Genomic DNA, 15,725 nt, shown 5'->3' with positions numbered 1-15,725 from the left:
ATTCAGAATTGTTTTTTCTTCAGGACTATTCATATCTGCATAGATAATGTGTAAGCATGCCTGCCAGGTATAAAGTTCATCCATTAAATTACTACTTTCAGAGACTTGCCTGTATGTTTACCACAGCCCAGACATAAGATTGGCCTTAGGCTATGAAATGCTAGTAGTAGTAGTAGTGACTAATTAGCTTTTCACTGGAAAGGGCTATGCATAGAACTTAAACTCCTACTGAATAACAGGAAATGAATTAGGGAGCAAATGAGGCCTCATCACTACTCAGTGCATCAGAATGCTGGATAACTTTGCCCCAATACACACCCCTTATTCAGAGTGTGTCTCCCACATGCTACAGAAATGGGTCAAAGTGTGCCAGGTGTGCAGCTCTGTGATGGCTCACTTTAAGAAGAGTGTAGCTGAAGCCTGCTGGATCAGTTGCATAACTAAGTTTCCCATGGGAAACTGATCATGCAGTAGATCCCTTTCAATAGTAGTTTTGCCAACCTATTGCTCAGTGCTTCCCAGACCCATAGCATATGGGTGGCAAATCCCCCTTTGCAGTTCCCAAGTGCTCCACAACCAGCTGGGTGCTTGGGAAACACAACGCAAGCAGGACGGCCCATTAGTCAGTCATGTGACATCATAATGATGTCAGGTGAGTGGCAGGTGGGTTGTCCCACCCACCTACCTGTCAAAGTTGGTTCACAAAGGTATAGACAGATAAACAATCTGGTCTGCCAGGTCAAAACGACAACAAGAAGAAGGAGGAGGAGGAGGAGGAGAAGCAGCTCCCTGGTGTAGACAAATGACAATAAGATCAGGGGAAGGCCATGATAATGGAAATAAGCCTGTGAGGAAAGTTTGAAGGTACTGGGTATGTTTAGTCTGGAGAAGAAAAAAAGACTGAGGTGGGGGAGATGAGCACATTCTTTAAATGCAAGAAGGGCTGCTACTTAGAAGTAAGTCTCACTGTGTTCAATGGGGCTTACTCCTAAGTAAGTGTGCACAGGATTCTTCAGTAATATTCCAGGAGGGGGAATGAGGGGGGAATATAGTAGTACAGTGGTACTTGGGTTAAGTACTTAATTCATTCCGGAGGTCCGTTCTTAACCTGAAACTGTTCTTAACCTGAAGCACCACTTTAGCTAATGGGGCCTCCCACCGCCACTGCACCATGAGAGCACAATTTCTGTTCTCATCCTGAAGCAAAGTTCTTAACCCAAGGTACTATTTCTGGGTTAGCGGAGTCTGTAACCTGAAGCGTATGTAACCCGAGGTACCACTGTAGTAGTGGTAGTAGTAGTAAATGGCTCTGCTGGTTAGCCTGTTTTAGAAGTTGCTTATTAGCAGACCCAAAAGTCAGCAGTCTTCATTCAACTGATGAAATGATACTGCATTGACACAGACGAATCTAGTGATCAAATGAACCACCCACTGCTTAGAGGGTTTGCCACGTGCTCCATGTAAGTGAAGTATGGACTAGGGACAGGCATTTGGGAATTGTGAATATCACACAGATACTTTGATGGTGGACTCCATCTGGATTTATTCCATCTCAGATGGCATGAGTAAGAGGGTGCGTTATGGATCTTGTTCTCTGTGTGGGCGGGCAGACCTATTTTGGGTATGCCAAACCTGAAGGCAAATTATTCAACAGCAACCTGGAGAACAGAACATGCCAACAACTAACATAGGACTTGATTAGCAGAATGCAGGGTGTGGGCGACTTCACTCAGAGCTATTTAAGGACCCTGGCAGAACAACAACCCCTCATCCTTGAAACAAGAAGTGTGTTGCTGCTTTAGCTGCAGCAGCTTTTACCAAACTACAGGGTGCAAGATAGGTGGAACTGCCACCGTTGCATGATTTCCCTGATCTACCCATTTGCAAGCAGTATTGCACAAAATATGGTGTGTGGTCGTTGTGCTTTTCCTCCAGGCCTTCATCACACAACTGACTGCCAGTTGGGGGCATAAAGGTGCACAGTTGTGTTATAGTACACTGGGGTGGAGGACATTTTTCAGCCTGAGGGCCACATCCCCTTCTAAGCAACCTTTATAGGGCCACATACCAGGGGTAGGAGGAGCCAGAGGGAGGTGGAACAATGAATGCAAATGTTATTTTTGTACTGTAGACTAATTTCTCTGCCATCCAAAAAGCATTATCAGAGTTCAACGATATCAAGTGTCCCTATTTTCCAGGGACAGTCCCAGATTTACAGAAGCTATCCCGGTTTCTGATTTGATACTGGAATGTCCCACTTTTCCTTAGGACGTCCCTATTTTCAATGGAGAAATGTTGGAGGGTATGGAGTTATCCAGCCCCCAAGCCATCTGAAGGCGGTCCTGTATAGGGAAGTTTTTTAATGTTTAATGTTTTATTGTGTTTTATATATGTTGGAAAGTCAGATGGACAGGGTATTGAATAATATAATATAATATAATATAATATAATATAAACAGAACATCAGAGAAATGTTGGAGAGTATGAGATATAATCCAGCACAGCCCAAATACTCAAAGATAGTGTGAAGCAGGTCCAGTGAGATGTATGACCCGAGGAGAGCCTGGGGAGAGTTCTGAGATTTGGAGGGCTGGTCTCAGGCCAAAGGTTCCCGTGGTACATGTTACAAGGAAGAATGGAGAAAGAGGAGGGAGAAGTGGCAGCTAGGGCCATAGTCAGTCTTTCTCACTAGGAGGGCTACCACATTGCCACATGGAACGTTGAAAAATTGAATGGGAAATCAGAGATTTCTTAATAGCAATGTGCCAGCACCAGGGGTCAGCACTGGCAGGCATTTGCCAAGGCCCACAATCCTGCAGAACACCCACTACCAATTCCTGGAGCTTCCTGACCCTTTGCTCCCCACACTCCTTGTCATCACTGGCTGTTCACTTAGCCTCTTATGGCATGTAAACAGTGTCCCTAGAGCATGGGAATGGAGCAGGTACCTCAATTTGCCTTAGACAATCATACCAACTGAAGGGAGATATTTATGGGGCCATTTAAGCCTGAGAAGGAGGACTCTGAAGCACAAATGGAGAAGGGTCCAGAGCTGGGGTGTGCATACAAGCCTCTTTCCATAATGACCAAAGGAGTTCAGAACTCATGTTCAGCATCTAAGTATGAACAATGTTTCTTAGTGTGCTCAGTGAGGTTGAAAAGTCTGTATCTGGGCTGGACTAGTTCAGAATGTGGGTGGGGCTCATAGGACACCATCTTTGTGCTCCATATGGGGGCCATTTCCTTCAGCACAGTCAGAAGCCTGGTCATTTATGCATAGCATCAAGAAAGGAACCGCACCATCAGAAAAGGTCATCTATTTTGGACTTATCCAAAATACTGTAAATGAATTTTGAAAGAACTTAGAAATTCCCAATAGACCTATTGGTGGCCCTTTGGGCCATATTTTAAAAAAGGAAGATAGAGAGCTTCAAGACTAGAACTAGAAAAAAGAGGAACATGACAATTCATTAACAGCTAGTGAAATTTTGGGATATTTTAAGTATGATCACACTTATTCATGTTGTTAAAATAAGGGAAATGGAGAGTGATATCTGTGTGGAGCATGTTTATTATGTAAGTGAAGGATGTGAGTTACAAAGTACAGTCTTACCTAATATGGAAGATACTGGTTGATGGAGCATGAATAACTTTACTACATTAATCTTATTTGCACTACTATCAACATCAGTGAATTTATAATTTATTCTTATTGTTGACAATATGCAATATGTTGTTTTTTTAAAAATCTCTGCTGTATTTCAATTTACCATTTGGTTTTGTTATTTTGATGTCAACTAAGAATAAGTCATAGGGTTGTATTCCACTAAGTCCTACACAGAGTACACCCATCGAAACTAATGAACCCAAGTTACTCAGTGGGTAGCATTGAATATTACCCAGGAATACTGTCCTGCTGCTAACTGTAAATGGCCAACTGCACAGAATAATAGAATCCTAGAATCATCGAGGGTCACCTAGTCCAACGCCCTTCAATGCAGGAATCTCAGCTAAAGCATCCATGACAGATGACCACAATGTTTAAGCCTCAATGGCCTTCTGCCCTGGATGCTTTAGCTGAGATTCCTGCATTGCAGGGGGGTTGGACTAGATGATCCTTGGGGTCCCTTCCCACTCTACAATTCTATGATTCAATGTGACAGCTCTTTGTGATGCATATCAATGTGTGAAAGTCTTCCCTGAGAAGGAAAGCGGAAGGTGGGAGGGCAGGTTGTGGGCATGTTGGAGGTGTGCAGGAGATGGATCAGGGGAAGCCTTGCCAGTTCCTCATCATGCCCCTCCAAATGGAGAGAGGTCATATCCTAACCTGACATATGTATTCACCCTCCCACAGGAGAGGCATCAGTTTTATTTAGAAAAAAATGAAAAGCAAAAAGCAAATGCAAAACCTCCTTCCACCCTGCTGCAATTAGGAATCAGTCAATTTTCGTTTCTCTCATCTTCTCATTTTCCTGTTCTCCACATTACCACATCAGTAGGTAAATGCATTTCAGTGTTAATTTCTCCTAATACACACATTTTTTTCTAATACATTTCCCCCTACCTAATGCATTTTGCTGTGCTATTTTCTTGAATATGTGCATTTTTAGGCAGGTGTTGTGCAATACACATTTTTGTACATCTTTTTTGGCTAGGGAACTGCTCTGCAAAATTCAGAGAAATGCTAATTTCAAAGGATAGCTGTATTTGCACATCATTTTGAAAAGTGTGAACAAAGTAGATTCCCCCTTAAACACAAACCAATTCTAATTTCTCCTTCATCCCAAGCTGCCATGTACCCATTATGACCTTGGACCTCTCAGAGCCTCTGCCATCAGTCCCTCCCTGCAGCACGCAGGCAGGATTGCTCTTGCAAAAGAAATAATCTACATGACAGCCCATTGAAATCACTGGGGTTTCCTCCTGTGCCATAGTGTTCTGAACATTCCTCTAAACTGGAAAATTGTTTGCATAGCAATCCAATGCACATTTATCAAGAAGGGACTCCTGCTGTATTCAGTGGCCCTTGCTCCCAGCTGAGTGTGTACAGTGGTACCTCGGGTTACATATGGTTCAGGTTACATACACTTCAGGTTACAGACTCCGCTAACCCAGAAATAGTGCTTCAGGTTAAGAACTTTGCTTCAGGATGAGAACAGAAATCGTGCTCTGGCGGCGCGGCAGCGGCAGCAGGCCCCATTAGCTAAAGTGGTGCTTCAGGTTAAGAACAGTGTCAGGTTAAGTACGGACCTCCGGAACGAATTAAGTACTTAACCCGAGGTACCACTGTACACACTTAGCTGGGAGCAAGGGCCACTGAATACAGCAGGAGACCCTTCTTGATAAGGGCCTTGATAAACAGCCTTACAGATTTAACATTACCATTGTCATTCCTTAATCGTATTAAATGTTTGTTTTTTTGAGCAAATCACACACACCACCCTTGTCTCTCACCCACTCCCATGGTTTCTCACTAAACAAATTAAATTAAAACATTTTGAGCAATGGATCTGGACAGTCTGAATTAAAAAAGCCCTTTATTGAGATAATGTGTGCAAGCTGCCTCAAACATTCTAAAGTGTTATATAAAACACTATGTAGCATTATTCTTACATTTTTGAAGGGAAGAAAAATGGTTTCCTTTATTACTGTGGTATGTGCCAGATCAGAACTGTGGGGTTTCCATTCTTGTAAGCTGCTGCACAAAGTAACTGGAGTCACGATGGCTTGAATACAGTTCAATCCACTGTTACTCAAAATATAGTTTAGTTATTATCAAGCTGCTCGTCATCATTGATATCGTGCAAGTTTGTGCCTATGATTTATATCTCACCCTTGCAGCCCGTTTAAAACTGAACACACTTTTCCTGTTAAAATGCTGCTTTCTTCCAACTTCTTCCAACCCTCCCTTTCTAGTTTCTTGGAACTCTTCATTCCCAAATGACTGAAACACTTTCTTTTGTTCCCCACTGTGACATTCTCAGGACTTTCCAACTGACATTCTCAAGCCCTGTTTCAAGATGTAAAAAGATAAAACAGCAGAAAAGAAAAGCATCCGCTCAGGAACAGAAACAAAGTCTCTAGGAAACTTTCCTTGGTCCGGCTGTAGAAACTCATCCTGGGTATGTGCTGGCTTGTTAATCATTAAAAACACTGACAAAGCTATAGAAGCTAATCAGGGACTACACAAGTTTTCAAAGTTCTGATGGAGTTTTGCTTTTTGGTTTTGTTTGGCTTCTTTAAAAAAAACCATAACCACCTTACCTTGATGGTGAAGAAGTACCATGCAAGTCGTAACAAAGAGGCCTTTGATCATTTTGGGCAGGGGGTTGATGAGGCGTCGGAGTAGCCCTTTGATTTCAGAAGCCGAAGTGCCAACTTGAGCTGCCTCCAGCCTGCCTTTGACTGTGCAAAGCAAAGAATGACTGCTTCGGCTTTATTCTTGCTGCTACATGAGGAAGTGTTTACCAAAGGTGTTGCTCAACTTCCAAGTTGCAACAGTGCCACTGCAGGGCAGAACTTCAAGCTGACTTACCTGGGGTCAGTCGACAGGTGACGGGTAGTTTCTTGCAAGGCATTTTTCTTGCAAGTGAAAGCCCCAAGACCAAATTAAATTGGCAATGTCTGAGGTTTTATTTGGCCTGGATGTTAATAGAGCGGGTATTTTATTGGGCTTGCCCCCTTCACACACACCTTTTTTGTTGTTGATGGGGCTATTAAATGTAAAGGAAGGGGAAGAGGACAGCAGAGGGTTCTAATTCCTACAATGTTCTGAAAACAACAAATTTTCTAATAAAGTGCAGAAGAGTTCAGGAAGTATTTTACTAGGTTCTGGTTATATCACCATTTGTTGCTTGGGGGGGCAGGGGAATAAACAATGACAACTTCTGAGGCACCTTAAATGCTAACAGAGTTATCATGGTGTGGATTAAAGACTAGCTCTAGCCCCCAAAATCTTATGCCATAATAAATCTTGTCTTCTTTAATGGACCTCTTTGTAGACTTTGCCACAACAGATTCAGCACAATTTTCCCCCTGGAATTTGCTGTTCATGCATTGTGAGTTCCAGTTTCTGTTGATGTGTGTTTTGGGGGAAAGGGGAGGGCTTGAGCAATAGACATGAGACAAGTCACACTGAATCATTTGACTGCATCAAGGTGATTTCCCCCAACACCCTCTCTTCCCCCCATCTCCAGCAGAAATCTTGGGTGTTCAGGAGCAGGCTCAGAATTAAAGTGGGTGTGAAAGAATGATCAGCATCTGGATCCCAACAAAGGGAAGGTGAAAATCTCCAGAGAATGGGTGGAAAGAGAGGAAAAGATGAAGATCTAGTTTCAGCTACTTTATATCAGGTCTGCAAACTTGAATCTGTTTTGGTGAGAGAGATTATTTTGTTCTACGATTGTGTGGTAGTATGAACTTTTTAAACACACACACATGTAAACATTAACAATGGTCTTTTGTTCTAAACATAGGTGGCAGGTTTTGGAAGCAATTCAATGTGTGCTTATTTGAAAGTAAATTTCTCTGAACTGAGTGGGACACTTCTTAGTAAAGTTGCATGGGATTGCACTGTATGTTTATTAAATTGCCTTAGGCTTATAGTTTGGTAATATGTTCTTTTTCTCCAAATCTGATTAATTAATGAGCTATGCAGTTTACTAATCTTTGCTGACAGCCCTACTTTATATGGCTACTTAAGGACATGGCTCACATACATTATGTTTGCCCTTTTATGTATGGTATAATAATAAAGTAAGGCTGTCATCATGCTGCAGTTAACATGGCTGCCAGCAGGAGGCCGTGGCAACTCCAGCATAATGACAGACCAGCAGGCCAGTGAGCAAGCAAGCAGGGCAGGTAGCAGGAGGCCCAGGCAAACAGAGTGGCACTTCAGAGAGCAGTTTGGCAAACTACTCTCTGAAGCACCTTCCATCCTCCATTGAACATTGGTGTTTAAAGGAGAATGGGAAGCACTTCAGACAGTGTTTTGCTAAGGTTCTTTTCTTTAATTCTTTAGAAGATTTATAAACTGCCTGATCAAAACTCTCTCCAAGCAAGAAACACATAAAATAGATAACACACAGTTAAATGCACAAGCCAATTAAACAACCAATGTGTATAAAACATTTCATAATTTATGAAAACAGTGCATATTCCTGTTTATTCTGCTCACATTTTTATTGACATACCCTCCAACATTTCTCAGATGAAAATTGGGACATTTCTCAGTCTCTCACACCCCCCCCCCCCAGCCTCCTGGACCCTCCAATTTTTGTGCTCCTCACAGAGCATTTCCTATCAGAAAAAGGACAAGTGCCACCATCACTATGCCAACAGGACACAGCACACATATATTCCACTGTCCTAAGAAAACCCCTTGATCCCTTTATTTTATTTTTTTGTAGATTTACAAAATGAAAAACACACCAATAAATAAATTTTAGAAAGCAGCAGGATTAGGCGCGGATGCGCAAAGCACACACACACACACACACACACACACACATATATATATATATATAATATCAAGACTCCTTACACTCTGCTGCACTCTCCCTTTCTTCCCACCCAGGGTGGCCCTGCCCTCTGCCTGCCCCTCAGAGTTGGCACATCATGTGGAGTTGGGCCTTCGCAGCAGCGGCAGCCTCTCCTTCTCCTTGCCCTCTCTCCAGCAGCTGCTATGAGCTGCCCGAGAGCAGAGGCCAGCCGCAGCCGCAGCCGTGGAGAGGCCATAGAGAGGCAACAGGATGCTCTCTCACAGCCGCTGCCACATCCACCATTGTCGCTTGGGACAAGTACTGGCTCATCCTGCTCTCCAAGTTTGGTGGCAGTGGCAGGGAAAAAAGGGACATTCCAGTATCAAATTGGAAGCCATGATGGTTTTGTAATTCCGGGACTGACCCTGGAAAATCAGGACACTTGGAGGGTATGCAAAGTCTAATCTTGTTGTTCCAGAATGACAGAGCACTTTAATCTACTAGGGTCAAAATGACGCTGTACATTCAAAGAAATTTTAAACTACTTTAACAGTCATAGAGAATTATGGGAACTGAAGTGCTAGGCACTGTCACTCTTTGAGGTCAGCACCTTAACAAACTACAGTTCCCAGGATTCTCTTGGAGTAGCCATGATTGTTGAAGTGTTATAAGAGTGCTTTAAAGGTATGGTGTGGAACTGGTGAAAATAAGGGAGATAGATGCAAGATCAAAATACATGTGAAGCGGAAGAGCCACCATGTTGGGATCTTCAACTTCAACACAAAGGAATTTATATGCAGATATGTGGATAACTGGGGTGGTTTGGATGAGGCAGCAGAGCTGGGGGAAGGGCTGCTTAACCCTTTCCTAGGGTAGCAATATCTCCTCCTTTACAGAGGACTTAATTCAAAGGAGTCTAGTTTAAAGATAAATAAGCAAAAGAATGATAAGAGAACCAGTCGGAGGGCCTTGAAATTGCCTGGACAACAGACTGAGCAGGCACACAGGACCCATGAGCACAGTCTTCCCCCATATGGGGAGGTGTATTATATAATTAAATTATGGTAATTATTTCCAAATTTGTATCTAAATATTTCTAAATTTGCATCTAAATTTGCATCTAGTCTGTGCAAAAGTTATGCAAATCTGTGTCATGTTTATGCTATTTTGGCTGATTCATTTCCTCTTTTGTTGCAAGTTCTGCAGTACAAATATGGGGAACTGCCCATCATATTTTCTAAACAGAATCTGGGCAAATCTTTCCTCTTTCAACCCCAGGATGGGATGGCAATTCAATAGGCAAGAGTCATGTAATTTTGTCCTCTTGCTGCAGCCAAAGAGGCTGGATGGAGCTCTTCCTGCCTATCAAGTTTCCTTCAGCACTAAATAAACAGGTGATATTTATTTAGGATATTTACATCCCACTTTATAGAGGATCTTAAAGCAGCTTGCTAAATATTCTCAAAAAGAAACCACACTGAGATCTAGTAGATAGTAGGAAAGAAATCTGATCAATTTGATTTGATCCATCCCTGTTCTTGTTTCTGAAATGGAAGCAACTGTGCATTATTAAATTATTCTTGAATTTCAAACCTTGAGCATAGCACAGTTTGCTGAACATTTATTTCAGTTTTTACTTCCCATCTATGTTAATGATTTTAATGGGGAGGGAAGGGGAGCATGAGCTGAAAAATCTGCAGCATTTTCTAAATTCCACTTTATTCCTCACTAGTCGGATCTCACATTGTGTCCAGTAACACACTGCACTGGATCCATCCAAAACCTAGACCCCAAATTGATTTGCCTGATCAGATTGGAGCAGCCCTGGATCACCGTGGGTTAGATCAGGCCCACCTAGAGTTGTCTGGGGCTGTCAAAAGGGGGGATCCTGCCAGAGGGGATGGGAGAAGAAGATGCACAAGCAGCCTACATATGCCTCCCTCTCCCCACCCTCCCAGCCATGTGCTTAGTCACCAGTCAGGGTTTGAACCCAGATTAAGCATGACTCTAAAATAAATGGGGAGATGGAGTTCCAGTCGTGAGAAGCCACCACTGAAAAGCTGCAGGACCAAGACCCCACACCACATACTTCATACTGAGTAGGGACCACCAAGAGAACCTCATCTGCTGCTTTCAAATCAGTGGATATTGTCCACTATACTAGACAACACACACACACACACACACACACACACACACACACAAGTGATGAAGAAGCTGTACAATCAGAGTAAGATGATAGATACCTGTTTCAGGAAAGCTGCGTCATCTCTCTTCTCACGAAATGATTTCTGTAAACGTGAACATGTTTGTGTCAGTCTACCTACGGAGGTGTTTCTTCTTCATATTATCTCCCATACATATAGTCCACGTTTCATTCTGTTCTCTGGTGAATTTCTGTATTTGGCAAAGCTGGAGGATAATGCCTAAACCCAGTTATGTAGGGGGATGTCCCACTGAATTCAAATGGACCAGTTTCTGAGTAGCCATGCATAAGATCTGAAATTAGTTAATTGAATATTTATAACTATCTTGTTCTGCTGGGGTTGGGAACAGCAAGGGAAAGTGGTGATGAGAACTGTAAATACGATGGCCCAACATAGCTGGTGGCTTTTCCCGTAGACAAATTTATTTATAAGAACTATTTCCAAACGGACAGTTCATTCTTGGTACAGCAAACTAAATATGACATAATAGGCATCACTGAAACCTGGTGGGATAAGTCCCACGATTGGAATGTAATAATGGGGGGATACAATCTATTTCAGAGAAACAGACCAGACAAGAAAGGAGGAGGAGTGGCGTTATATGTCAGGAATGTGTATACCTGTGAAGAGATCCAAGATTTAGAACCTCAAAGCCAAAGTGAGAGCATTTGGGTCAAAATTAAGGGAGAGAAGAATAACAGAGACCTCATTGTGGGAGTTTACTATAGATCCCCAAGCCAAACGGAGGACATAGATGATGCCTTCCTGGAACAGATGGCCAAGCATGCAAAAGGAAGGGAGATAGTAGTAATGGGGGACTTCAATTACCCGGATATTTGTTGGATGTCAAACTCAGCCAAGAGCATAAGGTCAAACAGATTCCTCACTGGCCTTGCAGACAACTTCCTTGTCCAGAAAGTGGGAGAAGCAACAAGAGGAACAGCCGTTTTAGATCTGGTCCTAACCAATGTTGATGACTTGGTTAGTGGGGTAGATGTGGAAGGATCATTAGGCGCGAGTGATCATGCTCTTCTGAAGTTTACTATACAGCAGAAAGGAGCAGCCAAGCATACTAGGACTCAATTTCTTGACTTTAAGAAAGCCGACTTCATAAAACTTAGGGAAGTGCTGGGTGAGATCCCATGGACAGCAATACTAAAAGGAAAGGGAGTTCATGATGGCTGGGAGTTTGTTAAGAGGGAGATAGTAAAAGCACAACGTCAGGCAATACCATTGAGACGGAAACATGGAAGGTGCCTAAAGAAGCCAGGGTGGCTATCTAAATAACTTTTAACTGAATTAAGATTAAAAAAGGATGTGTACAAAAAATGGAAAAGGGGGGAAACCACCAAAGAGGAATTCAAACAAATAGCCAGCACGTGTAGACACAAAGTCAGAAAAGCTAAAGCACAGAATGAACTCAGGCTTGCTAGAGAGGTTAAAAGCAACAAAAAAGGCTTTTATGGGTATGTTCGTAGCAAAAGGAAGAACAAAGAAACAGTGGGGTCACTCAGAGGAGAAGATGGTGAAATGCAAACAGGGGACACAGAAAGGGCTGAACTCCTCAATGCCTTCTTTGCCTCAGTCTTCTCCGATAAAGAAAACAATGCCCGACCTGAAGAATTTGGAGCAAATGATTCAGCAAAGGAAACACAGCCCAGAATAACTAAGGAGATAGTACATGAATATTTGGCTAGTTTAGATGTATTCAAGTCTCCAGGGCCAGATGAACTGCATCCAAGAGTATTAAATGAACTGGCAGATGTGATCTCAGAACCACTGGCAGTCATCTTTGAGAATTCCTGGAGAACAGGCGAAGTCCCGGCAGACTGGAGGAGGGCAAATGTTGTCCCTATTTTCAAAAAGGGGAAAAGAGAGGACCCAAATAATTACCGCCCAGTCAGTCTGACATCAATAGCAGGGAAGATTCTGGAGCAGATCATTAAGCAAACAGTCTGTGAGCACCTAGAAAGGAATGCTGTGATCACCAATAGTCAGCATGGATTTCTGAAAAATAAGTCATGTCAGACTAACCTGATCTCGTTTTTTGACAGAATTACAAGCCTGGTAGATGAAGGGAACGCAGTGGATGTAGCCTACCTTGATTTCAGCAAGGCATTTGACAAGGTGCCCCATGATATTCTTGTAAAGAAGCTGGTCAAATGCGGTCTTGACTATGCTACCACTCAGTGGATTTGTAACTGGCTGACTGACCGAACCCAAAGGGTGCTCATCAATGGTTCCTCTTCATCCTGGAGAAGAGTGACTAGTGGGGTGCCACAGGGTTCTGTCTTGGGCCCGGTCTTATTCAACATCTTTATCAACGACTTGGATGATGGACTCAAGGGCATCCTGATCAAATTTGCAGATGACACCAAACTGGGAGGGGTGGCTAACACCCCAGAGGACAGGATCACACTTCAAAACGACCTTGACAGATTAGAGAACTGGGCAAAAACAAACAAGATGAATTTTAACAGGGAGAAATGTAAAGTATTACACTTGGGCAAAAAAAATGAGAGGCACAAATACAAGATGGGGGACACCTGGCTTGAGAGCAGTACATGTGAAAAGGATCTAGGAGTCTTGGTTGACCACAAACTTGACATGAGCCAACAGTGTGACGCGGCAGCTAAAAAAGCCAATGCAATTCTGGGATGCATCAATAGGAGTATAGCATCTAGACAAGGGAAGTAATAGTGCCACTGTATTCTGCTCTGGTCAGACCACACCTGGAGTACTGTGTCCAGTTCTGGGCACCACAATTCAAGAAGGACACTGACAAACTGGAACGTGTCCAGAGGAGGGCAACCAAAATGGTCAAAGGCCTGGAAACGATGCCTTATGAGGAATGGCTAAGGGAGCTGGGCATGTTTAGCCTGGAGAAGAGGAGGTTAAGGGGTGATATGATAGCCATGTTCAAATATATAAAAGGATGTCACATAGAGGAGGGAGAAAGGTTGTTTTCTGCTGCTCCAGAGAAGCGGACACGGAGCAATGGATCCAAACTACAAGAAAGAAGATTCCACCTAAACATTAGGAAGAACTTCCTGACAGTAAGAGCTGTTCGACAGTGGAATTTGCTGCCAAGGAGTGTGGTGGAGTCTCCTACTTTGGAGGTCTTTAAGCAGAGGCTTGACAACCATATGTCAGGAGTGCTCTGATGGTGTTTCCTGCTTGGCAGGGGGTTGGACTCGATGGCCCTTGTGGTCTCTTCCAACTCTATGATTCTATGATTCTATGATTTTAAAAAATCATGGCAGCAGGCAATAAAATCATGAAAACATCATAAAATCATGAAACACAGAACAGATGACCAATACTGAATTAAATTAATTCTTGAAAAGTGCTTGTTGAAACAGGAATATTTTCAGCAGGCGGTTTGTCCGATTTCAATGGGAACAGTGTTCCAAAGAACTGGTGCCACTTTGCTAAAAGCCTTGATATGCATAGAAATCAAACAAATATATGAGAATAATGGGATAGTCAGGAAGGCTTCACCAGTTTATATAGTTATCTGGCTGATGTATAAGGGAGAAGAAGGACCTTCAGGTAACCCGGTCTTGGGCATTTTCTCTCTCTTTATATTGTTGTTGTTGTTTAGTCGTGTCCGACTCTTTGTGACCCCCTGGACCAGAGCACGCCAGGCACTCCTGTCTTCCACTGCCTCCCGCAGTTTGGTCAGACTCATGTTTGTAGCTTCGAGGACACTGTCCAACCATCTTGTCCTCGGTCATCCCCTTCTCCTTGTGCCCTCCATCTTTCCCAACATCAGGGTCTTTTCCAGGGAGTCTTCTCTTCTCATGAGGTGGACAAAGTACTGGAGTCTCAGCTTCAGGATCTGTCCTTCCAGTGAGCACTCAGGGCTGATTTCCTTCAGAATGGATACGTTTGACAATAATACATGGAACTGGCAGTCAATGCGTAGTTTTTAGCACTACTGTAATATTCTGGTAGAAAGAGCAGGTGTCTTTGTTGCTCAGACTGGTGAGTAAGCCTGATACTGATGCTCTTAAATTCTGATTGCCCACTACAGATTATTGTGGCAAAGAGAATTGCTTAGCTGATAAGGTTTATATTCTGAGGTTCTGTCTTTGGCCCAGAACCAAGTGGTGGTGGAGAGGCTAAGCTGCTGCAACTAATAGCAACTGTGTTGAAAAAAACAAGACCCAGATATTTTTCATACCACTTGGCTTTATTTGGCAATCAGGAACATGTCATATCCGCTTTAAAGCTAAAGTCATTTTTGTAGACATGAGTAATAATTCTTTGTACAGTAAAAAAGAATTTGTCAATGTTAGATCAGTGTTGGGCCTCCAGTGAAAACTATGCCAAAATATATCTCAAGTGCATCACCGGTAACACTAAAGGCTTAATTTTTACACAATCTCTCTGCATAATTTCTTTTCTCTAACCACCCATGCTGGGCTGTTCACCATTGTGCTTCTCAGCTAATGAACAATACCAGAAAATGCACTGTGAAGAGGAGGGAATTAGATCCATGGTTTTAAACACAGAGAAAATTCAGCATTGCATGATTAAATAGAATCTGTGCATTGATAAAACTAGGGTTTGAAACCCAGAATTATATACTATGGTTGAGTTCTTATAAGGAGTGCCCAAAGCTCTTCATTTTATTTTGAAACATTATCAGAAAAACACTCCCTTTCCACTTTGATGATGTTTCAAAAATGTCTTCAAAAATGTTCACCTATTCATTTCGATTGCCTGATTTTGCTCTCAGTTGGCTTTGATTTTCATTAGTGATTTCAAAACATGAATAAATCTGATTCATTGAGTAATGTAGTGTTATTATCCCTGATCAGCTGGAATCAGTCATATGACTGATCAGTTGAGCAGGGCTTTCACTTCCATATAACTCTATTCAGGCCTGGTCCACTCATGAGCTGGGAAGAAGCAGCCTTCTCGGGCAGCAGAAGCCCCCATGACTGCTCCTCCACCAGCAGCATCAGCGCCAATTTCTAGTAAAATCTCACAAGATCTCATAGTGTGAGAGATGTCATGCCACTTCTTTGCC

The 15,725-nt window shown here is 42.7% G+C and overlaps 1 protein-coding gene and 1 long non-coding RNA gene across 9 annotated transcripts in view; one reads left to right on the top strand and one right to left on the bottom strand.

Annotated features, from left to right (window-relative positions):
• Nucleotides 1–6,426, bottom strand: part of ADAM28 (ADAM metallopeptidase domain 28) — a 77,692-nt gene extending 71,266 nt beyond the window's left edge. The window contains exon 1 of the mRNA XM_081171641.1: nt 6,265–6,426. Within this exon, the coding sequence (XP_081027767.1) occupies nt 6,265–6,316 (52 nt within the window). The 5' untranslated portion in view covers nt 6,317–6,426. The remainder of the gene's footprint in view (nt 1–6,264) is intronic.
• A 775-nt stretch (nt 6,427–7,201) lies between these two features.
• Nucleotides 7,202–15,725, top strand: part of LOC308574263 — a 30,887-nt gene continuing 22,363 nt past the window's right edge. For 2 of the 8 annotated variants that reach the window (XR_014002406.1, XR_014002407.1), the window contains exon 1: nt 7,202–7,352. This is a non-coding gene — a long non-coding RNA (uncharacterized lncRNA). Of the gene's footprint in view, nt 7,377–8,762; nt 8,930–9,138; nt 9,165–14,595; nt 14,675–14,748; nt 15,046–15,340; nt 15,698–15,725 lie in introns of those variants that run through there. The other 6 variants (XR_014002408.1, XR_014002409.1, XR_014002410.1 and 3 more) reach the window with 6 other exon arrangements.

This window comes from Podarcis bocagei (assembly GCF_964188305.1).
Source record: "Podarcis bocagei genome assembly, chromosome: 15".
NCBI classification, from domain to species: Eukaryota; Metazoa; Chordata; class Lepidosauria; order Squamata; family Lacertidae; genus Podarcis; species Podarcis bocagei.
This window is presented reverse-complemented; position numbering and strand designations above follow the sequence as displayed.